This window comes from Corythoichthys intestinalis, chromosome 8 (genome assembly GCF_030265065.1).
Source record: "Corythoichthys intestinalis isolate RoL2023-P3 chromosome 8, ASM3026506v1, whole genome shotgun sequence".
Lineage (NCBI taxonomy): Eukaryota > Metazoa > Chordata > Actinopteri > Syngnathiformes > Syngnathidae > Corythoichthys > Corythoichthys intestinalis.
In genome coordinates, this window is record NC_080402.1 from 19,119,078 (window position 1) to 19,146,732 (window position 27,655).

The window sequence follows — 27,655 nt, forward strand, 5'->3', positions numbered from 1 at the left end:
GCGGACTTTTGCTACGCAAGTTAGCCAATGTTGTTTTGTTGTACTTTTTTTAAGCTAAGGCATTTTAATTTATTGTTAAATGCATTAATTGCTCTTGTGAAATGAACAACAGTCAGGAATTGTATTTTATATTCACAGTTATAGCAATCTTAGCAAGCCTTTGTTTTACATCTCCTAAAACTGATTACGCAATGCATTAAATGTTCCGAATCTGATTCCTCGATTACTCAAAGTAACTAATTGATAGATTAATCGATGTCTCAAATAATCGATAGCTGCAGCCCTACTATACATTCCATGATTAAGTCAAAAAAGTGAAATCCCTTGCTTTATTACGTTGAAGATAATATGACAAACTTAATAAAGGTAATAAGTTTAACACATACTGTAAAACGTTATATTAACTTGGTAGATTACTGTGTATGTAGACCAATTGTTAGCATTTTTAAATGGACAGACTGGAATGTTTCCATACAAAAATATCAAACAGAATATTAAAAAAATATATAAAACATTTACTACATTCATCAAATGACTACATTGGGCAACAATTTTAGGCTTTAGGTCAGACAGCTGTTTTTTGGGATGTGGAAACCAAACTGATGTTTTTTTTTCTTCACTTACTATGTTATTACTACATACACACAACTAGCAATAATTTTGTAAAAATGTAGTGTTAAGTAAACATTAAATCATGCCTGTTTGTTTTTTTCCACATTATATGCCGATATTTGAAGTATATTTTTAATAAAATAAGCACAATGTGTTTTCATATTTTTAAAGAATTCTATAGTTACAAAACATTAAATGTGACAGTGAAAAGTCAAGAACGATCGGATTCCGCAACCAAAAATTTGTTAAAACAACTGTAAGACCTAAAACAACAGAAAATGTGTTCAACCACACAGATAACATACAAACCAAGAATATCTGAATAAGTTTTTATTTTCAATTCACAAAAATAAATTAACAAAGTATCTTATGAGATGTGTTTTTACAAAACACAGGTCAAATAATACAACTATTCCTGTTTATAAAAGTGCTGGCTGGATCAAATTAAGTCATTTTTAATTTCCAGAACAGAAAAGTATTTCAAATCAATAGTGCAGAAAATGCAAATGAAAAAATACAGTAATTATGATTCTTTGGTGTGTGATATGTAAAAAAAAAAAATAAATCAGCAAAAACTTTGTTTTCGACCAGAAAAGTGGATGGTTGGAAATGTCTTATTTTCAAAGATAATCCGTCTGCTTTTATGGAGGAAGACAGAAATGTGAGAATTTTGAATTCTTTGAAACAATTAATCAATTTTTCATAATAGTGTTTGATTAATTTTCAGAACCATAAGTCACTGATTAACTGATGAATTGTTGGACCTCAACAATACTTCTTTCACCGCATAGGTGCATTTGAGTTGATCACAATTAGTATCTTTGTGATTTTTTTTTTCCTTCCAAGGTGTTTTAAAACAACAAGTATAAAAACATACAAAAAATATAAAAGATACACGCCTCCGATTTTCCAAAAAAGACGATGTCATCGGTCCAGTTCTGCCTGTAGGATATCTCCCCAAGTTTCCACATCCATCGGCACCATCTTTTTGCCGCGCAGCTCACTGGCCGACGCTACGTTGCTATAGCGTCCGCGCAGCCAGTCCAGTTTTACATGACTGCGAATGTAGTTCCTCGCTAGCGACTCCTATGCGCACACACAAAGAACATTATTTAGACAAAGGGCAAGTCGGCATGCCATCGCCTCCTGTTGGACAGGAGTGCAATGCGTCTGTAGGCCACCATGTGTAAATCTATTTGTCATAGTGAATAATAATGACCGGGGGCAGATCGAGAAAAATATTATGGAGTGGCAAGAACTTTTTGAGGTTGGCAAATATATCATAACGGTAAAATCCATCATCGATTCTTTGGACAATGACGCTATATGCTGCAATGATTCGATTCAAAGGCCTTCGATTTATTTAATACATGATGATGAAGATATTTAACCCAATCTGTTTCAATTTACCTAAAGTAATAAAAAATACAAATCAATTTTGATGCGTATGACAATTTTATTTATGATTTTTTAACAAAACAGCATACTGAAAAAAGAATCATTTTGCATGTAGATTGAATTACATTCAATTGTGCTTAACAAATCGGCATACAGTAATCCCTCATTTTTTGCCGTTAATGGGGACAAGAACCCGCCGCAATACGTGAAAAACCGCAAAGTAGCCCCCCCCCCAAAAAAAAAAAAGAAATTGTGTGTGTCTTCGATGTATTTATTAAAATTTAGCACTGGAAAGAGATACATGACACATTTTTACTTTTTTCCCCAAAGTATGATAAAAAATATTTTTTAAGCACTCCAAATGTACTAATTATTACAAGTTTTAAACATTTTACTATCCCACCGAATTATTTTTAAACAAGATTAAAGTACTAGAGAAAAATGCTTGGCTTTATTAAATGATTCATTGAATTTTGAGTTATGTTTTTTTTTTTTTTTTTTTTTAAACAAAACGGCATACCGGAAAAAAAAAATCTTTCAAATCCGCTCCAGCTGCTCACTTACATACAATGAGTTGCCACAGCAACAGTTTAACAAGTTAAATGATGCTTGACGCATGCAGCGCATTTGAAGTTCGTGACTCTGACAAGATCAAACACAATCATATGTCAACATTGTTAACTTTAAAAAGCAACTCCAGTGCACGGCCTGTTGAACAAAGAGCAGGGAGAGGGAGGGAGGGGGAGTGAGACGACGCGATTGGGCCGGTACAGCTCATCTGTATTTTTTTTTAATAGAAAAAAATCCGAAATAGACTGACGGCGCAAAGTTTGAACCGTGAAGTAGCGAGGGATCACTGTATTGAGCCCCATGGATTAATTGTTACACCCCTAGTGTCCACACATGGCAGACATGTTTGCTAAATAATTGTATGTCGATGCTACAAAAAGGCACAAGTGACAATTTCAAACTGATAAAGGGAAATTTAATTAATATTATTATTATAAGGATCCTCACTGACACCACTGCTTAATTGATGGCAGTAAACATCAAATTGAAGTTTTATTTTTTCAATTGGTGTGGTGGCAAACCTATCTTTTACGGTGGTTGTTGCCCGCTCATGCCACATTGGTGGATGCGCCTCCTGATAATGACCGACATGAGTTCGTGCTGGCGTTTCACTCGTACGCACCTTCCAGGAAAGTCCGTTGCTGCGGTCGGCATCCACCTCCCTGTGGCAGAGTGTGATGATACTGAGACACTGCATCCTCCACAGCTGCTGGCTGTCACGGATGATGGCGTTCCACCGGCGGCACGTGGCCGAGGCGCGGCATAGACTCCTGGCATCAAGCTCGCCGAAGATCTTCAAGCTCATCTCGATCGGTAGAGCCTCCGTAAAGTCCCTCGCACAGCAGCAAGACAAGCTCATGATGCATAGTAAAAGTCACTGGAGTAATTTTAATGGTAAAGGTTGTTGCTCCTGCAGCCTGACAAAAGACCAAAAAAAAAAAAAAACACACACACACAAAATGGCTGAATTTGATCATTTGAGATCACTGTCATTGACAAATAAGTCCACCAATGTAGAGAAAGTAACTTTTATTTTTTCCATTATTTCATGTTCCTCTTTCATCCATAACTGTTTGGAATGAACAAGATTTGGGTTAACATTCGAATTTATCTCAATAATTTAACATCTTTACATCATATCTAATGTTTGTACACATGTTATTAACACATTTAATGTCCAGTTTGTAAATGTGCTGCCGACGATTCAATCCTCAGCTTTTATAATAAACCACATTAAAAAGCGCAGCTACTGTATCAATGAGTTGTACTAATATGATTAGTGCTGCAATGACTAATCGATTAACTCGAGTATTCGATTAGAAAAAAAGATTCGAATTAAATTTTGCTGCTTCGAGTATTCGTTTAATTGAAGTGGCGTTGTAATGGTTTGTTTTGAAAGTGTCTGCATTTAGTTTTATTGATTTGGGTGGATACACTGCCCTCTAGTCTGCCTCATTTCACGTGGCTGAATCCAGCTGCTCCCTGTTAAGACCAACATGAGCTAAATTTTAGTTTGAGCTTATGTTTTTTTAATGCATTCGTAAAGTATATTTAGCTGTTTTTTGTGGGAATATGTGTCTGAATCATTTGTTAAGAGCATTGTAAAAATCAAAAAAGTTAGCGTTTTATAGCATTTAAGCTAGCAGACTTTTGCTACGTAAGTTAGCCAACTGTTCTTTGGTTGTACATGATCCTCATTTTTTAATATTTTTATAGCGTTTGAGGCTCAGCTCAGGTATTTTTATTTATTTATTTTATTATTTTTATGTTCCTTATCCGATTACTCGATTATTCGAACTAACTAGTTCATTGATTAATCGACTACTAAAATAATCGATAGCGGCAGCCCTAAATATGATTGAAGGTAAATCAGAATTTTAAAAAATCATAATAAATAAACTAATGCTAAAATGTAAGCCGTAGCATATAAGTGAACATCGTAAGTTTGCATACAGTGATAAATGCAAAAATACCAAAATAACTTGAGATTCGAAGGTTGAAAATGTATTAAATGAAATATCTGGAAGCTCAGTCACGTTTAACAACACGCGACTGCTAGCTACAAAAGGGGGTGAAAAACCCACATCGCGTTAACGTAGACACACCGTTTGTTTTTTGTCCACTCCAATGAAGGATAACATGTTAGTTTAATAGACTGTCAAAGGTTGTTAGTCATATTATTATTACTATTATTTGTTTTCTTTCTTACCCAAAACAGCTGACTCGTCCTGCATCGACGTGTTTACATTTAAACCCATACAGGCTTGTCACTCTATTGCGCATGCGCATCACACAACCGCTGCCGTATTAGTAAAAGTTAAATAATAAATATTAAATTAAGAAGAAGTCAATTTTATCAATAAATATTTATCGGGTTAGAAAAAAACCCCCAAATAAATTAATTAATTAATTTTAAAAAGACCCGCCCATTTGTACGCATGCGCACTCCAACAAGGAAGTGAAGCGGGCATTGTTTGTTTAGAGTACTGTATTTTTAAGACTTAATTGTTGTTTTAGGCTTTCCTTTCCTGAACATATACGTTCAAGACGTTTATTTATTTCTCTATTTTTTATTTTTATTTTATTTATTTAGAAAACTCGAGTTTTCCCGCACCAACTCAACTTTGTAAGGTTAGACTCAACAATGTTTGAAACATTAATATCGGATTAATTAACTCGTGGCTTTTCTCTTCTATTTAGTATTTATTTTAAGTATTTTCTGACACATTTGCGTACATTTTTATGATACTCCTTTTAGTGTGCCAATGTCTGGGTTCGAGTTAATCCCGGTGCACGGTGGCAATGCCATCCACCTGCCTGTGGGGGAGACCATACTGGGCCGGGGTCCTTTCCTCCAAGTGAGTACCATTTTTTAAGTAAACAAATAGTTCAGACATGCAAACGTGATGCAACAACCCAATGATGTACTGTTGTACTTACTGTTTTGTGGTGCTGTGCTCAATATTTCGTGTCAAGACAGCTTTTCTTCATGTTTTAGTCACTGGGGAGCGCCGTCCCCTTGATCAACAGGTCAAAGTTGACATACGGTATCTAAAAAGGTAGTTAAAAAAAAAGTTTAATTTTATTACTTGCTTGACTTATTGCATTCACTCATTGCTGCACAAGACCAGAGTATGACTGGTGACTGTCGCCGTTTCGCGCAATGCGCAAAGGAGTATAACGAAACTTTTTTTTTCTTCTTTTTTCTAATAAATAAAGATTTTTCTGCGAGCCAGATGCAGCCGTCAAAAGAGCCAGATCGAGCCTGAACTACAGTATTCAATATTCAAACTAGGAGCTATTTTCTCCACTAGAGGGCACTCATGCTCTTTGGACAAATAATGCTTCATTTGTTTTTCTTTTTTTCGGTTGCCCGAATTTAATGTTTTTTTTTTTTTTTTTTTTTTGAGTATAACGTGGTTATGTAATGGGCTATTGTACAGTATCATTATAACAACAGTTTATATAGATAAGTTTGTGTGAGAAAAGAATACCATTGTTTAAAAAAAAATAAAAAATAAATAAACAGTTACAATTATACTTACACACTATTACAGCGCCACTCACTGGCCTAACTGGTATTGTCGCAACATAAACATTGCATGTGTCTGTAAACACGACAGAATCGATTTTACAAATAAGGAAATCTTATTATTTTGCCTCATCTACATCAAATTATAATCAATAGAAGAATTTATATTAATGCTCTGTTGTAGCTCACAGCTAAGGTACATGTATGGCAAAAGAATAGAAGTAAATGTTCTCTCTGTGAGCTTTTGAAAAATAAACATCTTTGTGAAATTGCACTCCTGTGGAAAGAAACTTCATCACATTCGAGTTCAAAGACTGATATTTATATACCGTATTTTTCGGACCATAAGTTGCAGTTTTTTTCATAGTTTGGCTGGGGGTGCGACTTATACTAAGGAGCGACTTATGTGTGAAATTATTAACACATTATTATAGCATTTCACATGTTGCTTTGGAGTAACACTGATGGTTTGGTGAACTTGCATGTTCTTTATGCTATAGTTATCTGAATAACTCTTAATAGCTATGTTACGTTAACATACCGGCCACGTTCGCATTTTTTTGTTCATGCATCATGTAACATTATCATACTGTACACTTATTCAGCATGCTATTGTATTTTTATTTTAAATAACCTTTCAAGATGACACATCTGTTCTATGTGTTGGATTTTATCAAGTAAATTTCCCCGAAAAATGAGACTTATATATGTTATTTCCTCTTCATTGGGCATTTTATAGCTGGTACAACTTATACTCAGGTGCGACTTATAGTCCGAAAAATACGGTACATGTTAAAAATAACCCTGTGAGAAGTTCATGTAATTTATTAATTTCATATTAGTTTTATTCATAATGAATAATAATAATTTTAAATTCATATAAATAGTAATAATAATAACACATTTTAAATTCATATAATTTAAAAAAATCGAGAAGTTAAGACATTAATATAAACTAATACATTTTTAAACTATAGATTTTTTGACCCCGCCTTTTTTTTTTGACCCTGCCTTTTATAAGAATCGGAATCGAGAATCGTTCTGAGCCAGAATCGAAACATAGAACCGGAATCTTTCAGTTTCAAATGATGCCCAACCTTAGTTACAATGTTACTCATTACTTTAGTATTCTTTTCACTGGATACTTTTTTACTTGATCTTGAGTACATTTTTGGATGACTACTTTTACTTGAGTAATATTATTTTGAAGTTACACTACTCTTACTTGAGTAAAATCTTTGGCTACTCTACCCACTGCTGACACACAATAATAGCTTTTTAGAGGCGGCCACTACAAGGCATTGTGAGAATTCCAGCAATTCTGTGGTCTTCTCGTTTGCTCGCTTCACCTCCCAACATGTGCGGTAAATGATGTATTCAAAACAACGGGAAACAGCACTGTTCAAAAATTAGATCAAGCATAATTTTAAGTTTATTGATATTCAGAAATTATCAAATGAGCTTAAGGCAGCAGACATGTCCAAAGTCCGGCCCGGGGGCCAAATGCGGCCCGTGGACAAATTTCATCCGGCCCCCAGCTTCTGTCATAAAATCAATAACGTCTGGCCCACACATAGACTTAATAAATTGGTCAGCAGTACTGCTACCCACGGCCGTATTATGGACCGGGCCAGTGGGGCCGGCGCCCAGGGGCCCAAGGGTCCAGGGGCCCGGAGGATAAATGGCAGTGTGTGATTTGGGACAGTATTAACCTGTCAAATTGCGTACAGTGCGACTCAAGTGCACTGCTTTACAGTGCACCGAGAAAGTACTCGATTTGGGGCTCATGGTTAATTTACGTGCGCAACCGCACATACTTGCAGCAGAACGATCAGAGCATTATGCACGATACTGGTAGTGTTGCCAAAAACAAATCACCAAAAGTGGCTCTCTGAAATGTCGCTAGATTACGTCACAACGTTACTATTAGAGCTGGGAATCTTTGGGCACCTAACGATTCGATTACGATTCAGAGGCTCCGATTCGATTATAAAACGATTATTGATGCATTGTACATTAGTTCCAAAATTGTTCAAAAATACTCTCAGGCTAAACCAAACTACTATTTCAGTATCAAGTTCGCATATAGCAGTAAACAAATATACAAAAATAACATTAAATAAAAAAAACTCCAGTCCCCCTTCTGTATCAGCAGCTTTAAACTACATTCAATTAATTTAATGTTGTGAATCAACCGTTAAAGTTGTTAAAATTGCTCCCGTTATTCCATAATTTCCCTTTTGTCTACTTTTGACATGTGAAAGTTTTAAAACTATTTTAAAGATAGATTCAAGTCAATATTTTACCGATTTAGGAGTATTTTAGATAAAAAGTTAATTAGGTTTGCTTGGAAGGTTCGCTACAACAGCCTTGTAGGGAAGTGTACTGCTTTAAGATGGCGGCCGTTTACTAACGCCCGCATCTAGCTTTTTGTAGATATGCTGCTTACGCTACCGAATCTGTAATGCATCTAGTCCTATATAAATGATATCTACCGTAACATTATGTGGCTGTACTTTGTAGCAGCTTTTTCGCCAGCAGTCAGGTATGTTGTTGTGTTTTTTTATCTCGTGGCATGAGTTGAGCTAGAGCCGTGAGTTGAGCATTGGCATTACCTGAGGGGCTGGGTAATGAGAAGCATGATGTTTAGCTACTCTCGCTCCGTTCCGTCCCGAAGAGTGTGTTGTACTTCAGCTTTACTTGGCATATTTCAATAATCGGAATTTGGATGTTTGTGAATCGTTCTCGAATCTTCCACGGCCGAATCGCGAATAATCTAAGAATCGGAAATTTTGCACACCTCTAGTTACTATGATGTCATAACGTCACGCACGACTCATTGATCTCAAGAAAATGTGTTGACAATCCCAAACTGTACAGTTTCAAGATCGGGGCTAAGGTGCGGTGCTGCTTAACCATGAAATAAGCTTCTGGTGGCAGTGCAGATCTGAAGTTACATTGAAAAACAATGATGTTGACACTCGAGAGAAAGAGTTTTTTTTTTTTTAAGTCTCCAGATTCTCTTTAAAAGTCGCTAAATTGCTAGATGAGGTTTTAGTCGCCTGAGATGGCCAGAAGTCGCTGAATCTAGTGACAAAGTCGCTAAATTGGCAACACTGGATACTGGCGGTATCATGTAGGGGGCAGGCATTCTTATATTAAACTAAATTATAAATTATATTGCAAACTCCTGGCCCTGGGGCCCAGACCCCCCATAATCCGGCCCTGCTGCTACCAGCATATGAAGTCGCTTACACACTAAATGCTGCTCCTCATTTACCCACTAAAAGGCAGCAGCACTCTAAGCAACATTACCCCGTGTGACCCTTTACTCCCAATTTTCTAAAATGGCGATAATTAACAAAAAAAAAAGAAAGTTGACTGCGACGGCCGACGCTTCAAGGATAGGTGGAAATCGGACTATTTCTTCTCTAAAATACGCAACAACAGTGTCTGCCTCATTTGCAAAGAGACAGTCGCTGCTTTTAATAGTTCAATGTGAGGCGATATTACCAATCAATACACGCTGACATGTACGACAAAATTACAGGGTAAATACGTAGCGATAAATTGAAGCAACTTGAAGCTAGTTTAATTTCACAGCAGCAGTATTTCGCAAGAGCCCGAGATTCGAAAGAGTACGCCACAAGGGCTAGTTGTGAGATTGTTGAAATGATTAATTTAAAAAAATAATAACACAAATGTGACACACAGAATGGCTTGCTAAAATTTGCTTAAATATGTTGTTCTACGTAAAGGCCGTCAGCCAAAGTCGGCCCCCCACATTTTTACCACATCGAATCTGGCCCCCTTTGCAAAAAGTTTGGACACCCCTGGCTTAAGGGCTTCACAGACACACGTTTCATATTCAAATATCAACCAATATTACTATATTTAATACATAAAAAGTCATTACCATAAGATAATTCGCATGTTCATATGTACTGATAACAACGTAAAAAGACCTAATTTTTTGTCCTTATATATGAGGTGAGTGACAAGCGAGTGTCCAGACATCACGGCCTGTTAGACAACCAAGATGGACGACTGCGCCTCAAACCGGTGAGTTAAGATGAAAGATTGTTGACACAAGAAAATCATAAAAAGTCAGAATGTTATAAAATGATAATGTGACACCTGAGTCAATGACACTTTTGTTGTTAACGAGCATTAAAGTCATGTCTGGATTGAAGCTATTCAAATTAGACATTTTATGCAAATATCTAAATTGGAAATGCGTATGCCCCGTTGTGTTTTGCGCTGTGTAGACACACTTGAACCCGTGCTTCAAGCAATCGTCCCTCACTGACGAACCCCAACCCTTAGAAAAGGACGTCTGGTGCCCCCTTGACCACGGTGATGTCATTTCATTGCTACCAGGACAGCTCATGTTTCGAGTGGTAGCAGTGGGCGGCGGGACAGTCAACAGCCCTTTCAGGTTGGTCTCATGTTTGATGTTGGAGTGCGATAGGATATTTATTGATGCACGAGAAGCCTTTGAAGACAACATCAAACAGAAAAGTGCTCTCTGCATGATGAATGCAGGGAAAACGCCGTGTGTGACAACCACTCATTTCCTGATTCACCCCAGAGAACCGCTCCTCTTTCTCCTGGTTGTCATGGCGCCCAGCCAGAGGCATCCAACCAGGAGGCGTTTTTAGCCGGGGAAACGTTAAGCAAGGTTTGTTTCAATTTTAGAACAAGGAAATGTGATTTTGGGAGAAACTAAAATAGAACTCATTGACTATGTCTATACATGTAAAATACCTGCATTTAAAGCAACACTAGGTAACTTTTCAACCTAAAATATTTTCATAACATTTGTGATTAGGAGTGGGAACCTCTTGGTACCTTACGATACGATTTGCGATACAAAGCTCACGATAACGATGATCTGACGATTTGGCGTTACAACGATTATCGATACATTGGTCTGAAAATCACTCTAGGATATTCTACAAACAACTAATAAACAGAAAAAACCACCTTCTGCTGTAAATTGGATTGATTTTATCACTAGTAGACGTTCAATCCGTTTGAAGTGGGAGGGATGGCAGCGAATGAACGAGTAGGTTGAACGTTTATGGCCGGTAGTGGCAGCCAATGCCAGGCAATGAGATAATTTTGGGCCATTTAAGGTCATTTACCTGTTCATTTTCACTTACTTCCTGTTGATTTTTGGGTATTTTATGGGTCTTTTCCTGTTTATTTTGAGTTACAGAACAGGAAATGACCTGGGAATCACCCAATTGAATAGGCAGTGACTCAAACTCAACAGAAAATGACCTGTAAATGCCCTAAAATGAACAGCGAGTGACATGTAAATGCACTGAAAATCGGACAGAATGACTGTGAATGGTCTGGTTTTGAATGAACAAACGTTTCCAGTCTAAATGGATTTGGCGTCGAGCCCCGTGAATGCAGCCTTAGAGTTGAGACACTATTATGGTGGAAGATTTTGGTAGCAACTTGTTGGTTCATTTTTATTTTTTCTTAGACATTGACACCTTTTTAAAACAACATCTCAATTCTTTGCAGGAGCATATCGATAACCTTTTGGGATACAAAGTATCACGATATATCACCATTTCGATATTTTGTCTCATCCCTATTTGTGATAATATGTCGACTGACAACTAGTTAACTAGTTGAATGGCACTTCATTTATATTTTGAGGGGGTCCGTATCGCTTTCCCGGGCACTAAGCCACACGGTTGCTAACCGTCATATGCTATTGTTTAGCCACAACTGGATTCATTACCTTATTACTATTCATCCTTCACAGAGCCGCTGGAAACAGAAATGTTGTTCAATCCATCTGCAGGCGACCGGGAGATGTGTGTTTTTGTAAGGCTGTCAAACGATTAAAATTTTAAATCGAGTTAATTACAGCTTAAAAATTAATTAATCGTAATTAATCGCAATTCAAACCATCTATAAAATATGCCATATTTTTCTGTAAATTATTGTTGGAATGGAAAGATAAGACACAAGACGGATATATACATTCAACATACGGTACATAAGTACTGTATATGTTTATTAAGACAATAAATCAACAAGATGGCATTAACATTATTAACATTCTCTTAAAGCGATCCATGGATAGAAAGACTTGTAGTTCTTAAAAGATAAATGTTAATACAAGTTCTAGAAATTTTATATTAAAACCCCTCTTAATGTTTTCGTTTTATTAAAATGTGTAAAAATTTCAATCAAAAAATAAACAAGTAGCTCGCCATTGTTGATGTCAATAATTACACCATGCTCACTCATTGTGCCGAAGCCCATAAAATCATTTGGACCCAAGCGTCAGCAGAGGGTGCCAAACACCAAAAAAGAAGTAACGAGCGGACATTACACTGCTGTCATTTTAATCTGTTTGAGCGGGGCATGTGCGTTCATTGCGTCAAATATTTTAACGTGATTAATATAAAAAATTAATTACCGCCTGTTAACGCGATAATTTTGACAGCCCTAGTTTTTTGATTGATTGATGATTTTATGACAATGCGCGGGTGTGCGCTGGTCTTCATGGGAAACGCAGCGCTGGTCCTCATGGGAAACGCAGTCTTCCTTAAGGCAAAACACTACCGCGTTTGTCCACCGGCGTCATTAAAATCGACCAAAACTCAAAACCTGCCAAATGTTGCTTTAAATGGGCATTTATTAATTAACAGATTAGATTAATTTAGATTCAAGCCTTTTATAATTCAAGCGAAGTCAACCAATCAAATCGTTTCGCACAGGGAGTGGAGGCCAGTGGGCATGTGGCCGCCTCGCCTTCTCCTCGCAAGAAACGACTTTTGCCTTCGTGGATGATGGAGGCTGTCAACCGCTCTCCCTCTCATGCCACTGGCACAACTGTGAGCCGGAAAGGTAATGCAACACTGGGGGTGCAACAGGTTTAACCAGTGCTCATTTAAAACCTGAGGAAATGTTTTTTGCCTTTTATTTTCTTATATATAATTTATTTGTATTATTTCAATGTTAAAATACATCAAAAGCAGCAGGTTAACTAACTATATATAACAAGCACTGCAGACTGAAGGCTGTGACAAAGAGTGCGCATGCCAACTACTGGTTAACTAGCCCGCAAAACAAAAAATAAAAAGTATGCCTCCTTGGATCGATGCTTATACATGCTTAAATTTTACTTACCAAATTGCATTGTGATCCCTCCGCGAATAACGAAAGAATAGATTTTTTAAAAAAGTGTACAAACCCCAACATGTATGTACTATTACAGGCTGAAGGCTGCCCGCTACTGGCTAACTTGTCACCTACAGGCAACAATAATTCCGCAATGCCATCTAATGACAAATTCCCAACCTACAGAAGTCTATTGGCTACCTCCCAAACTATAATTCCGAAATTAATTAATCAGCTCTTGGACAAAAATCAAAGAAGAGCGATAGATAATGGCCAGTACTACATACATAGCTACCAAGTTTCATGATGATGTGTTCACAAATGATGGATGAGTACGACTTCACAGTAATTGTCCACAAGATGGAGAAGAACGACAACCTGAGTGACAAATTCACTGCCATTTAGCCTGTAAAAACGATACCTAACAAAAATGTATTGAAATTACAGTAATCCCTCGTTTTGATATTTTATCCCCAGAAGCAATATTTACTAATCAATATGATAATTTCAAAAATATCTTGATTAAAAAAAAAAAAAAAATCCTACATATGATAAATAACCAAACATGAAAAATTAAGTCATTTAACCTTAACTAAAACAAATTTAAAAAAAAAAAAAAAAGAAAGAAAGAAAGTACATGTTGTAGACTCACAAATTCACTCTCATTAAATTAAAGGGGGGGTGTAAACTTAAAACTCAATAAAACTTAACGAGGAAGTTCAGAATTTTTTACCTCAGGCTTAATCTTCCAGTTAGCGAGGGTTTAATTAGTCGGTGGAGTTGATTCTATGCAGTTATTTATTTATTTAATAATTTCAGGGCTCCGGAGTGGCTACACTAGCGCGAGTCAATTGGGCTAACTTAGCATGTCAATAAAAAACAACATATGCACACATAAAAATCACCGATAACCCATGCAATGATTAGTGTTGGCTATGTTTTCAGGATAAAGTTATTAAAACTTACCATTGCAATTCAGTAATTGCAATATGAACAGCAACATTTGTAATCCAGAAACTCTGCATAGGAGCAGTGCGGAATGATGGCACATCGTTTCGTTTTTTTCACCACTGATTTTTTTTATGTCGTAGCCAGCAGCAAGTAACCAGTTTATATTGTTCCTCGTTCTTCATAGGGAATTTGTGGAAACTTTCTTTTGCCCATTTCTTCTGTCTGTTTCCACAGCCTCTAAATACACATTTCGCCATGTTGCCGGCCATCAATTAACTCGGGAGACTGATGCTGCATTCGAGGAAGGTGGGAAGTCAGAGTTTGCAACATCCGAGCTGGAAAAATATCATTTGAACGCCTCCACTTTTTGATCGCTTACGAGAAGGCAGGTTTGCTGGGGGTCAAAATATTTTATGATGGCCAATATAAAAAACAACTTGTCGCGATCAGCCATCCCTGCTGTTTGTATTCGCTTGGAATGCTTTAAGGTAGCAACTGGTGCCCTCCGAGTGGGATAAGTCGAACTTCCCACCTTCCTGGAATGCAGCGTGAGCATGAGTGGCCGAAGCACTTCTCTCTATTATGGTCGTATTGCGCATCTAAAAAAATAGTCCTGCAGAATGAAATTAATTACTGAAGTTGTTTTGTGACATTGTTTTAGCCGCATGGGTGTTTCGTAACGATGCATTTGAACTTATTTGATTATGTTGGATCTGTTCTTAGATGTGTATCATTTTTTTATTTGCATGCCAAGATGGCCCCATTGACTCGCGCTAGCTTAGCCACTCAGGAGCCTTGAAACTAAAAAATAACTTAAACTGCATGGAATTTGTTGAAATCAACTCCACCAACTCATTAAACCCCCGCTAACTCGGAAGATTAAGCCTAATGTCAAAAATTCTAAACTTCCACTTTAGGTACAATCAAAAATCCAGAACTATTATAAACTTGGTAGCTGGTACATATGTTATGTTAATCAAATGAATAGACAATTGCTCAAAACTGTGCGATCGTGATTTGTCCACTCCTACACCGGCAGCTTCACAAACACGGACGGAAAAAATTGCACCTGTCATTGGGGAGCAAATAGAGGCCTGTTAACGCTGTCAGGAACGTTACCAAGGATTTGTCCAGTTCTTAATTTTTTACCGTCTATGCTCTGAACAGTGAACACAGCAATGGTGAATGAGTTCACAAAGGCAGTGTCCATTTCCTTATGTGTGCCTATCACGTCTTCCTTTGTGACATCACAGCTGGCAAGCAAAGGCAACAAACAGAGCTCAACAACGACGAGGAGAAGACAGAAGTGAAAAGGAGCAGGAAAGGAGGACGTGCAGTTGAGTGGACACAAATAGTGATAAAATAGTAGCTTAATATACCCTTAATACATTATAATAGATGTTTTTGATGGGACATATCCGTCACATTAGAGAATAATGAATAATACTGAATCTAGAGTTCTAAAAAACACGTTGTGTATATTCAAAATTCTGGCCAAATATGAATTAATGAGGTTTGTCTGCTTTCAGAACGTGGAATCGTCGCACCAGCCGCTCGCCAAATTGGATATGGACAACAACCAACTGCAGGGAGTTGACAGCATCGCCATGGAGACTGAGCAGGAGACCCATGACTGGCGAGACATTCCAACAGAGACAAGGCGAGACTTTCCAACAGAGACTAGTCATGTCACAGCTGGGACAAGTAATATCGCCGTTGGGACGAGTGATGTCGCTACTGGGACGTGTGGTGCCACGGCAAGCGGTCACCAAAACACAGGCGCAGAGGCCCAAATAACGGACAAGCCCACTTCCAGAGTGCGAACTGCGTGCCCATATGGGAAAGACTGTTACAGGTTTGTTTTGCTGCTCGATAGCTTATCATTTTTTAGTACACTTGCATGAAATTTGTTGCTATTTTGTTGTTGTTGGACCTGTTTAACATACTTCCTCTGACTTGTGCGCACAGGAAAAACCCTCGCCACTTCCAGGAGTGCAGCCATCCCGGCGACTCGGACTATGAGGAAGAGGAGAAACCGGAAGAAGGAGAGCGACCCGAGTGTCCGTACGGCACCAACTGCTACAGGTCACAGTTCTCATGTGGAAAGAAGGATGATTGATTAAAAACAATAATCGAACTTCCTGATTTTATCATCCACACAGGAAGAATCCTCTTCATCGTAAAGAATACAAACATACCGAGAGAACAGGTATGATACAATTACTGATTATATACAGTGGTATAAAACAGTTTCCCTGACAAATTCATATTATTTTCATTTATAAATCATTGGGAGTTTGGATCAACAACTTCATTTTGATATAAGGGGAAAAAAAGTGACAGACCGTGTAACATTTCAGAATTGAAACTAGCAACATGAAAGCCTCAAAAAAGCTGTCAAATGACCTGAATTAAAAGATTTCTCAACATCATTGTGGAAAGCTATCAAGGGAAAGCTAAAGCTATCTCTGACAATTCAGCTGTCAGTTTCCACCGTGAGGACCATAATGTGAAATGGAAGATCGCAAACACAATTCTTATTGAGCCCAGAAGTGGCAGAAATGCCAAGGTGGTAGTGATGGTGTGAATGGTTAAAAGGCAACCCGCAGACCACCACCAAAGAACTACAGCATCATTTTTTTGCAGATGGTGTGACTGCGCATCGTACAAATATTCCGCACACTTTACGTAAGGAGAAGCTGGACAAGAGAGTGATGCATTAAAAAGCCTTTTCTGCATACATGCCACAAAAAGACTATCTTGTGATATACAAAAGCACATTTATACAAACCAGCTACATCCGGGAACAAGGTACTATGGACTGGTGAAACAAAGATTTGAATTACTTGGTGATATGCAGGGTTCTTTTACAACCCTGTTTCCCAGAAAAGGACTTGTACACAGTAAAATGTGTTGTGTGGCCAGTCCTGGTACTGGGAAGCCTTCTAAAAAATGAGGGTTGCATAGATTTTATTCAATATCAACAGATTCTTGAAAAATAATATTAAAGTAAGGGCGTAGGTTTGCATAGGGACGCTAGGTACAAAACACTACCAACTTTTCAGGGTGCTCAAATTGTCCGCACCAACTTAAACAACCTTATTTGCGTTATACAAACAATGACTTCTTTTCACTTGCTAACTGTGCCAGTGCATTTTTTCCTCCTAAACGCACATTTGATTGGCTGGTGACTTGACCCCCCCCCCCCCCCCCCCCCAACACGAAAACACACACACTCATTGGATATTAGAGATATTAAGGATATTACAACTTTTTTTTCTGCCAGCAGCAGCCACTGTAAGAAATGTAAAAATATGTCTATGTTGTGGAAGTGGGGAGCACACCACTAATTTGGCTACTAAAAGGCCGACCTGCGTCACAGTTAACATAACATTAACCTGTGTAAACTTGCTAACCTGCAAAACTCGAGTAGGAAGCTGCTTGGAGAGAAGTGTCCTCCTGTAAGTGCTTTCTACTGTAAATGTTAATCAAACTGAGAGAAATGTAGTGAACCGAGGTTTGCCCTTATCTCCCAAATTTTACCTTTCATTTTATTTATGTGGTCTTAAAACAGCCCAGTTACGCTAGGGCTGATAACAATTCAACAATAAAACAACCCACAACATTGCTCAAAAACTTTAACAATTCTAAATTGGAATTCACATAAAAGAGCAAGTACATTGTTCTAGCAGGGCCATTTGAGTCCGCGGTCTTGAATTTCATTAAAAAATCTTTGGGATGATCTTGAGCGGGCTGTCCATGCTTGGCGGCCATCAAATTTCACTGAACTGGATCAGTTTTATAAGAAGAAATGGTCCAAAATACCTCAATACAGCATCCAGAAATTCATTGGAAGATATAAGCAATGCTGTTATTTTGGCAAAACGATCAACTGATTTTTTTTTCTTTTTGGGTGGCCGCATTTTTTGCACCGGTATAATTTTCCATGCATATTGCACATCTTCAGGTAGTAGAGGAATCTTGGTTTGACTTCAGAAACATTACTCTGTCCTTCAAGTCGTTGATGACCTAAACACCCAATGACTTATAAATGAAAAGTGCTGCCATCTTTTATGTGTGCATGTTTTATACGTTGTGGCGTTTTTTTATTTAATTTCCTGCATTGTTGTTTATTTGAATATCATCATATGTGTCCTAAGTGGCTATGTGATAGTAAAAAAAAAAAAAAAAAAAACAGAAACAAAAAATAATGTAATGAATCCAGCTGGCTCCCTAATTGTCCGACCGATTTAAATATTATGCACATATTTTCAGTAACATCCTGTATGGATGCATAAACCAGCTGGCCCATTAATTGTACGACTAATTAAATAATCACGCACAAACACATTTTCAGTCACACAATGACACACATACTGCAACGGATGTATACATGACCAGTCCCATATATTTACACTTACACTAATAAACACATTCACATGCACAGGTTAATACGTACACATAATAACTTGTTACTGTTATTATACAGTGGGGCAAATAAGTATTTAGTCAACCATTTGTGCATTGTGCAAGTTCTTCCGCTTGAAAATATTAGAGAGGCCTGTAATTGTCAACATGGGTAAACCTCAACCATGAGAGACAGAATGTGGGAAAAAAAAACAGAAAATCACATTGTTTGATTTTTAAGGAATTTATTTGCAAATCAGGGTCGAAAATAAGTATTTGGTCAATACCAAAAGTTCATCTCAATACTTTGTTATTTACCCTTTGTTGGCAACGACGGAGGCCAAACGTTTTCTGTAACTCTTCACAAGCTTTTCACACACTGTTGCTGGTATTTTGGCCCATTCCTCCATGCAGATCGCCTCTAGAGCAGCGATGTTTTGGGGCTGTCGTTGGGCAACACGGACTTTCAACTTCCTCCACAGATTTTCTCTGGGGTTGAGATCAGGAGACTGGCTAGGCCACTCCAGGGCCTTGGAATGCTTCTTACGAAGCCGCTCCTTTGTTGCCCTGGCTGTGTGTTTGGGATCATTGTCACGCTGAAAGACCCAGCCACGTCTCATCTTTAATGCCCTTGCTGATGAAAGGAGATTTTCACTCAAAATCTTTCGATACGTGGCCCCATTCATTCTTTCCTTTACACAGATCAGTCGTCATGGTCCCTTTGCAGAAAAACAGCCCCAAAGCATGATGTTTCCACCCCCATGCTTCACAGTGTGTATGGTGTTCTTCGGATGCAATTCAGTATTCTTTCTCCTCCAAACACAAGAACCTGCGTTTCTACCAAAAAGTTCTATTTTGGTTTCATCTGACCATAACACATTTTCCCAGTCCTCCTCTGGATCATCCAAATGCTCTCTAGCAAACCGCAGACAGGCCTGGACGTGTACTGGCTTCAGCAGGGGGACACGTCTGGCAGTGCAGGATTTGAGTCCCTGGCGGCGCATTGTGTTACTGATAGTAGCCTTTGTTACTGTGGTCCCAGCTCTCTGTAGGTCATTCACTAGGTCCCCCCGTGTGGTTATGGGATTTTTGCTCACCGTTCTTGTTAACATTTTGACACCACGGGGTGAGATCTTGCATGGAGCCCCAGATCGAGGGAGATTATCAGTGGTCTTGTATGTCTTCCATTTTCTAATAATTGCTTCCATAGTTGATTTCTTTACAGCAAGCGTTTTACCTTTTGCAGATTCAGTCCTCCCAGCCTGGTGCAGCTCTACAATTTTGTTTCTGGTGTTCTTCGACAGCCCTTTGGTTTTGGCCATAGTGGAGTTTGGGGTGTGACTGACTGAGGTTGTGGACAGGTGTCTTTTATACTGATAATGAGTTTAAACAGGTGCTATTAATGCAGGTAACGAGTGGCGCCTCGTTAGACCTCGTTAGAAGAAGCTAGACCTCTTTAACAGCCAGAAATCTTGCTTGTTTGTAGGTGACCAAATACTTATTTTCCACTCTAATTTGGAAATAAATTCTTTAAAAATCAAACAATGTGATTTTCTGTTTTTTTTCCCCCACATTCTGTCTCTCATTGTTGAGGTTTACGTATGTTGACAATTACAGGCCTCTCTAATCTTTTCAAGTAGGAGAACTTGCACAATTGGCGGTTGACTAAATACTTATTTGCCCCACTGTATATTGTTATTATATTCATATAGTTGCACAGGCAAGTCCTATTTTGTGTAGTGTTTTGCTATTAAAATTCAAAAATAGTTCTATCACCATACACTCTGAAGTCCAGTTTGATTTCCTGTCAGCTCGCAGAGGGCCAGCTGCCGTCAAAGCGAGGGCAGTGCCCACAGTGGCTTCAGATCGGGACTCGGGCGACAGCTTCATCGACGATGAGAGCGACAACGTAGAGGCCGATTCCGATTACGTCCCTCCGGCCGACTCAGACTAAAACTCTCCGTCCAATTCTTGACTGCACCTCGAAACCTATGTTGGGGATGTGAAACGACTGCAGAGATAAATCCCGAGAGGTGTTGCACAAAACCAGGATAAGAGATTAAGCCTGTAAATATGGGTAATTCAGGATTTTTTTTGTAGCAGCCTTTACTTTTGCTTTTGGCAAATACTGGCTTTCAGTTCTTAATATTGTTGAAGAAACAGCTCTTGCTCCGTAGGAGTAAATGAATACGTGCATGTGTTGTCCATTGTTCCAGCGGTGAGTCTGTGATAGATTTCGTGGACTTGCTGATAATGCTGTGCCCGTGCGTTTATCCTAATCATCCACGCCTGGATTGAATTAATTGCATCTCTTAATCCTGGCACAGCAAATGTGCAACCAATTCATCCAAGAAAGTGGCAGTCAAGTCATGGCTTCATGATGATCCTTTTAAAGGGATCCACGGATAGAAAGGCTTATAGTTCTTAAAAAATAAACGTTATTATGAATTTCAATAATTTGATATTGAAACCCCTCTTGATGTTTTCGTTTTTATACAATTTGTAAAATTAGTTTCACTTGTAGGTCGCCATTGTTGTTGCCGTGCAGGGCAGTGACGTCACATGGTTACCCTGCCAAGCTTCCAGAGTATGACTCTAGCGACATAAAAATGTCATCTATTCAACCCTTTCAATTTGAACCCGAGAGGAAAATTAATGAGCATGACAGCACTGTCGATATTTCACAAAACGAGCAGCAAAAGCAAAATGAATGAATGGAGAGACGGGATGAGACGAGATAAGAGTATGACACAACCGGTCTTCTGCCAAAATGTGCTACACCGGCGAAACGTTCCACAAGAGGCGAATTTGACACCCAAAGTACTACCGTGCGCTTTCCGCTTGTTGTGTTTGGATGCATACAGACAGAAAATACTAAAGATTCCTTAAGGAAATATTTAAACGTAGTAATATCAATTAAGATGGGTTTAAATATGCTACGTTGATCAACAACCAGCTTTAAAGCTATTACAGTTGTGGTCAAAAGTTTACATACACTTGTGAGGAACATAAAGTAATGGCTCTCTTTAGTTTCCAGTTATTTCTACAACTCTGATTTTTCTCCAATAGAGTGATTGGAACAGATACTTCTTTGTCACAAAAAACATTCATGAAGTTTGGTTCTTTTATGACTTTATTATGGGTTAACAAGTATCTTAGGGCATAGACTTCACAATCAGTTGACGGGAAACGGAGCACGGCGCTATTCTGTAGGGGCACTATTTTCCAAAACTTAAAATTCAAATATTTTCAAAACCAATGCCGCTAGCGCCGTAAAACCGAAACAGGCCCCTCCCTTGGGCATATATGAGTCTCCATGAGTAGCGGCATAAAAAAATTCAAAGTCATTCCCTAATAGAATCCCAATTATTTTTTATATAATTATAACAAAATATAACAAAACTCAAATGGCTATAAAATTCTCAGATTTTACGCAAGAAGCACAAAAATCACAAAATGCAGACATAATCGCCTATATTTTCAGGATCAATAGCAATATTTAACATATAAGCTTTTACCCGAAATGCTGACTTAATTTTTTTTAATTTAGTGCAATTTTGACAAGTTTTCAACAGCTAATAAATCACTCACTTTTCATATCAGAAAATTAATACTTGAGGTAAGCATGCAGAGCAAAAAAAGCTAAATTTGCATTTTTCTATATACAATCACAACTTATTTAGGTTGAATTCCAATGTTACTATTGCCTTATCTTACCTTATTTGAATGTAAAGCTACGCTTTTGTGTATGGATACAAAATCCAACATAGCGGCCATCACAAAACAGAGCTTTTTAAGTTGAAAATTCTTGTAAATTAATGTGTAAATCTCAGAATTTCTGTAGATATGAACAGAAAACAATCCAGATTCTGTGTTAGAAGCAAAAAAACGGGCAGTGATCGTAGGCTAATAGGCATAGGCTAATTTTCTCCATTCATTTCAATTGAAATTTTTCACAACGTTTCAAAGTGCATGCAGGGTGCTATTTTGTATAATAATTACCTTGAATCCTTGACCAAATCACTCTTGAAACACTCCTGTCTGCTTGTATGTACTAAAACTTTCGTCCCATTTCCACATAAATCCGGCGTTTGAATGTAGCCTGTGTTTGAGTTAATCGCAGTGAAAGCTTTCACGACGCTCTGCCTGGCCCGGCACCGTATGGGAAGCCGTGGTGCAATGTCTGTAGGAACTGTCTCGTCAACTGATAGTGAAGTATATGCTTATGGTCTAGTTATCAAGTGAGGTAGAATGGAGCGGTAGATCGATTGGTGTAGTCTTTGTAGTGATGTTAACTTTAGTCTGTCACGGCGAAGGAGCTGAGCCCAAAGTTTAAATTTTCTCTCTCAATCATGGTTGTGATCGAAAGAACAAGGTCACGGACACAAGTGACGCAAAAGAGCAACATGAAACTCTTTGATCAAGAATGGTCTCTGTGTGGAGTCCGATAAAGTAACTCTAGAATCTGGTTAGGATAGTCTTGATCCTCCTGGATGACTCCCAAGGCCTTCAGGATATCAAAACCAGTAATATTAGGCACTTTACCTGGAGCCTGCATTAGCGCCTTTAAGACCATTAGGATCTATGGGACCCTCCTTCCAATTCTTCAGTAACCCTAAGTGAGGAAGTTCGGGCCTCATCGCATATGGACTTGTTGGAAACAAATAAGACCAACGGGGCTGGTATGCACTGTTTGGACTTCGCGTTCTTTCTTGCTTTGTGTCTGACGCTGACAAAGCAAAGTGTGTTGATAACACCGTTGCTCATGGCCACACACTCCATGATGTAAAACACCACCAGAGCGTTCCTGTCCCTGGAGATGACTGTTGGGTAGAAATCCCTGAGCAGGGAGAATCCGTAATAAGGGGTCCAGCAAAGAATGTAGGCCAGCAGGACCAGCATCAGAACCAGTACCGTCCTTCTACGCTTTCGGAGACGCTTGCGGATCTGCAAAGTCTGGAAACCGGGAACCTTCTTGAACCAAAGTTCCTTGGATATGCGGGCGTAGCATACCGCCATCACCAACACCGGGACCAAGAACTCCAGAGCCAAGACAAGTAGGAAGTAGGATCGGTAGAGGACACGCTGGTCTACGGGCCAGATCTGAGCGCAGAAGGTCTTGGGAGGGCCACTCTGCCCATGGGGGTACTCGGTCTCTGAAGACATAGTGGCCGACGGGATGGAGATCACGGCTGGGACCCCCCACACAGCGATAAGCACAATGTACCACATATGGGACGGCAAGCCAGGACCCAGCGGGTGCACGATCGCAGCGTACCTCAACACACAATACATCAACACAACAATTTATATTTCGGTTGCTTCTCCACTTCTAGGTAGTTCTAATCAGCCATTTCTTGTTCTACTGACCTGTCTACGGCGATGGCGAGTAGCGCGTTGGTGGACACATGTAAGGACAGTGTCCTCAGGTAGTTGACGACGGCGCAGGCTACCAATCCGTGACGCCACGACAGCCGACTGATCACGTAGTAGTCGAGCAGCAGAGGGCAACAAATGGCTGCTACCAGAGTGTCAGACACCGCCAGGTTAGCCATCAGGAGGTCGGTCAGGCCGCGACGCCTCCCGTCACGAAGCAAACTGATGATGAAGGCGCAGTTTCCCGCCCCGCACACAGCCATGATAGTAACGAGAGACATCGCGATTACAACGCTAGCCACTAGGAAGGCGGGGCCACGGGTCGCATCTGGGATTTCCTCTGGAGACACTTCGTAGTCCACTGAGTTGTAGTCAGCAGAGTCGGAGAGTAGATACTGGCTGCTGTTGTTCATCTCGATTAACTGGGTGGGAAAAAAAGTATTAAGAGTCAAGAAAATCAATGAAAGAGTGCAACCTTGACACTTAATCGATAAAAAAAAATTGTAAGAGACAATCTAAAAAAATCCAGAAATCACAGTGTATGTTTTTTATTTAACTATTTATATTATACTGCTTCAACTAAGGATTTGATCACCATAGAAAATCAATGTCAATATTTGGTACAGTTGCCTTTGTTTACAATTACAGAGATCAAATGTTTCCTGTAACCTTTTACCAGGTTTGCACAGACGGCAGCAGAGATTTTGCACCACTGCTCCACATAGATCTTCTCTAGGTTAATCAGGTTTCTCGACTGTCAGTGAGAAACACGGATTTTGAGCTTCGGCCAAAGATTTTCTATTGCGTTTTGATCTGGAGACTAGCTAGGCCCCTCCAGAACCTTAATATGCTTTTTATGAAGCTACTCCTTGGGTATTCTGGCTGTCTACTTCTAGCCATTGCCAGGTTGGAAGACCTAGCCATGATCTATTTTCAATGCTCTAACTGAGGGAAGGAGGTTATTCCCCAAAATCTCACAACACTTGGCCTTGGTCATCCTCACCTTCGGTCGTCCAGTCACATTGGCAGAAAAACACATGACGCTACCACCCCAATGCTTCACAGTAGGGTTGTTCTTCTTCAAACACTATGAGTGGAATTAAGTTCAATTTTGATCTCATGACCACATGACTTTCTCCCATGACTCCAATGTATCATCCAAATGGTCATTGGCAAACTTAAAACAGGCCTGGACATGTACTGGTCTAAGCAGGGGAACCTTCTGTGCCATGCATGATTTTAAACCCATGAAGACTTTGTGTATTACCAACCGTAACCTTGGAAATAGTGGTTGAGCAGCTCCTCCTTTGTAGTTCTTGGCTAATTCTTCACCATTCTTAGGATAATTGAGACCCTACGAGGTAGATCTTGCATGGAGCCCCAGTCCGAGGGAGATTGATAGTCATGTTTGGCTGTCTTCCATTTTCTAGTAATTGCTCCAGCGGTGGATATTATATCACCAAGCTACTTGCCAATTGCCCTGTAACTCTTTTGTGCCTGTAGAGGCCTACAATTCTTGTCTCTGGTGACTTGGACAGCTGTTTGGTCTTGACCATGTTAGTAATTGGAGTCTTCCTGATTGTATGGGGCGGAAAGGACTTTATATGCAGTTAACTGCCCCAAACATGTCAAAAAGTCACTAAAAAAGTATCTCCACTTATTTAGGAGAATAAGTGGAGTGGAGGTGGACTTTTTAAAGGCGACTAACAGGTCTTTGAGGCTCACAATTGTAGCTAATAATAGACAGGTGTTCAAATACTTATTTGCAGCAGTATAAGGCGGGAAACACAGCCAAGACTGAAAAAGCAGTTTCTGCTCTTGCACTCCTCTTTAAAAGAAACTGCTGTATTTTAGGCCAAAACAACTGTTGTGTTTGATAGAACAATATGTCTATATGCTGCCATAGCATGGAAAACTAAGCCTCCGAACTATTTTTAATTTGTCCGTTTTACCCTGAAAACCCCCGTTTACAGACGTCGCACAACCGCTTTTGTTTCAACCCAGCCAATAAAACAAAGGTAATTAATTATATTTATTATTCAAAATGTCTGTCGTTTTTAGCTTAGAATCATTCATTGATGTCTCATGTTTCGTTTAAAAAAAAAAACGACTTTAAAAAATTATTTACTTTCATATTTTAAACTTTTCAACAAATGTCACAATGAAAAAAATGGCGTCTGTAAAAAAGTCACGGATATCTACCTCATAACTAAACTTAACTGTATTTTTTTTGTTATTGTCGCATTTTCTCCGATATGTTAGATGATAAATTGATCCAAACAAAAAGAAAGTTTAAAAGGGTAAATATATGAAAAAGAAAATCTTGACCACTCCTTGATGTCTGCGATTTCTGCATCGCGACCCTTGTTATATGACCATGTTTCACCCATAAAATCCCCCAAAAATCCAGCTGTGGCCATTCACAGCTGTGTCTTGACACTCAGTGCATGCTACATGAAGTTTTTGGATCGAAACAAAGTAGGTACGCGATAATATCTCGTTAAAGTCATGGCGTCTGTAATTCTGTTCTCGCGTGCTCTCAGCTCCAGATAGGGTTTTGCTGTTTAAAATGTATTTATTTTTTTTCTTTAAATGCCCTGCTGCACAAAAATTTTCTTCCCCCAGAAAATTGAGATTTTAAGCTTTCCAATGATGTATCACACATGCATATCGGACAATTTTGAAAGTTGGCTACATTGGTGGTCTCAGAGCGGAACTTCAAGTCACCTGTTTTCCGCCATAATAAAAATAAATTGTTTAAAAAAGTCATACACTGTGATTTCTGGATTTTTAAAAATTGTCTCTCACAGTGGACAAGCACCTACCATGAAAGTTTCAAACCCACCCATCATTTCGAAGTGGGAGAACTTGCAAAATTGCAGGGTTTTCACATTTTTCAAATCCTCACTTTAAATGACTTCGAAAAATTGACCTGACACAAATTTGACCATTCAATTGACATGAAATTGTCAATTCTTCAAGACCTACACATGAAAAAGGAAAGAGAAGGATGAACATTTTGGTTTACCAACCATTTTGGGTCGAACTCTGGGCATTGTACCTGACAAATGCTAACCAGGGAATTTGTCCAATTTTTGGCACATCAGGAGACGGTAGGAAGTTTATAAATGATTGACAAGAAGTAAAAAGTGTCCAGATGGGACGTGGCGAGAACTGTTGTGAACGATTTGACTTCATTTTCACGTTTGTGCAGATAGTCGCTCAGTGGCGGCTTGCTTGTTCTCATGCACTTGACACTTTTGCCGCACATTTGTGGAATTTCTCATGTGCGCTGTGACGTCACTGCACTGCTTTTATCACCACACGCACGTGCAGAAAGTAGTGAAAGTACAAATACTGTACTGCTAATTTGTCTTTATGTAACTGAGTAGTTTTTATTCTCAGAAATATGGAACATAATTTTTCTTCCATCTGATTAGAGTTGCAACAATCGATTAGCGAAATAATCGATAACTCTTTTGATAACCGATTAATCGTTCAGGACCTTTTTCACCTTAAACATGTCTATGGCGGAAAAAACTCAGGTGACTTGAATTTCTGCTCTGAGACCCCCAATTTGGCCAAATTTCAAAATTGTTCGATATGCACGTATTGGAAAGCTTAAAATCTCAATTTTCTGGGGAAAGAAATTTTTTG

The 27,655-nt window shown here is 38.8% G+C and overlaps 3 protein-coding genes across 5 annotated transcripts; 1 reads left to right on the forward strand and 2 right to left on the reverse strand.

Annotated features, from left to right (window-relative positions):
• Window positions 1-929: 929 nt before the first annotated feature.
• LOC130920164 (F-box only protein 48) lies at window positions 930-15,394 on the reverse strand. Of its 3 annotated transcripts, XM_057843119.1 has the most exons (4): window positions 15,285-15,394; window positions 5,521-5,631; window positions 3,203-3,497; window positions 930-1,698 (listed from the first exon to the last, which is right to left on the reverse strand). In XM_057843119.1, exons 3-4 carry the CDS (start codon window positions 3,437-3,439, stop codon window positions 1,537-1,539), a joined length of 399 nt encoding a protein of 132 aa, XP_057699102.1. In that variant the 5' UTR covers window positions 3,440-3,497; window positions 5,521-5,631; window positions 15,285-15,394; the 3' UTR covers window positions 930-1,536. The 3 variants fall into 3 exon arrangements, with proteins under 3 accessions (XP_057699102.1, XP_057699101.1, XP_057699103.1); XM_057843118.1 differs by lacking the exons at window positions 5,521-5,631; window positions 15,285-15,394 and adding an exon at window positions 4,790-4,851; XM_057843120.1 differs by lacking the exons at window positions 5,521-5,631; window positions 15,285-15,394 and having other exon boundaries at window positions 3,203-4,773.
• aplf (aprataxin and PNKP like factor) lies at window positions 5,039-27,655 on the forward strand. The gene is made up of 11 exons (XM_057843114.1): window positions 5,039-5,211; window positions 5,339-5,438; window positions 10,103-10,174; window positions 10,381-10,550; window positions 10,658-10,793; window positions 12,862-12,991; window positions 15,469-15,551; window positions 15,745-16,070; window positions 16,184-16,300; window positions 16,378-16,424; window positions 20,434-27,655. The coding sequence occupies exons 2-11, from the start codon at window positions 5,346-5,348 to the stop codon at window positions 20,574-20,576; spliced, it is 1,317 nt and encodes a 438-aa protein (XP_057699097.1). The 5' UTR covers window positions 5,039-5,211; window positions 5,339-5,345; the 3' UTR covers window positions 20,577-27,655.
• prokr1a (prokineticin receptor 1a) lies at window positions 20,990-24,411 on the reverse strand. Its single transcript, XM_057843414.1, has 2 exons — window positions 23,993-24,411; window positions 20,990-23,900 (listed from the first exon to the last, which is right to left on the reverse strand). Exons 1-2 carry the CDS (start codon window positions 24,409-24,411, stop codon window positions 23,198-23,200), a joined length of 1,122 nt encoding a protein of 373 aa, XP_057699397.1. The 3' UTR covers window positions 20,990-23,197.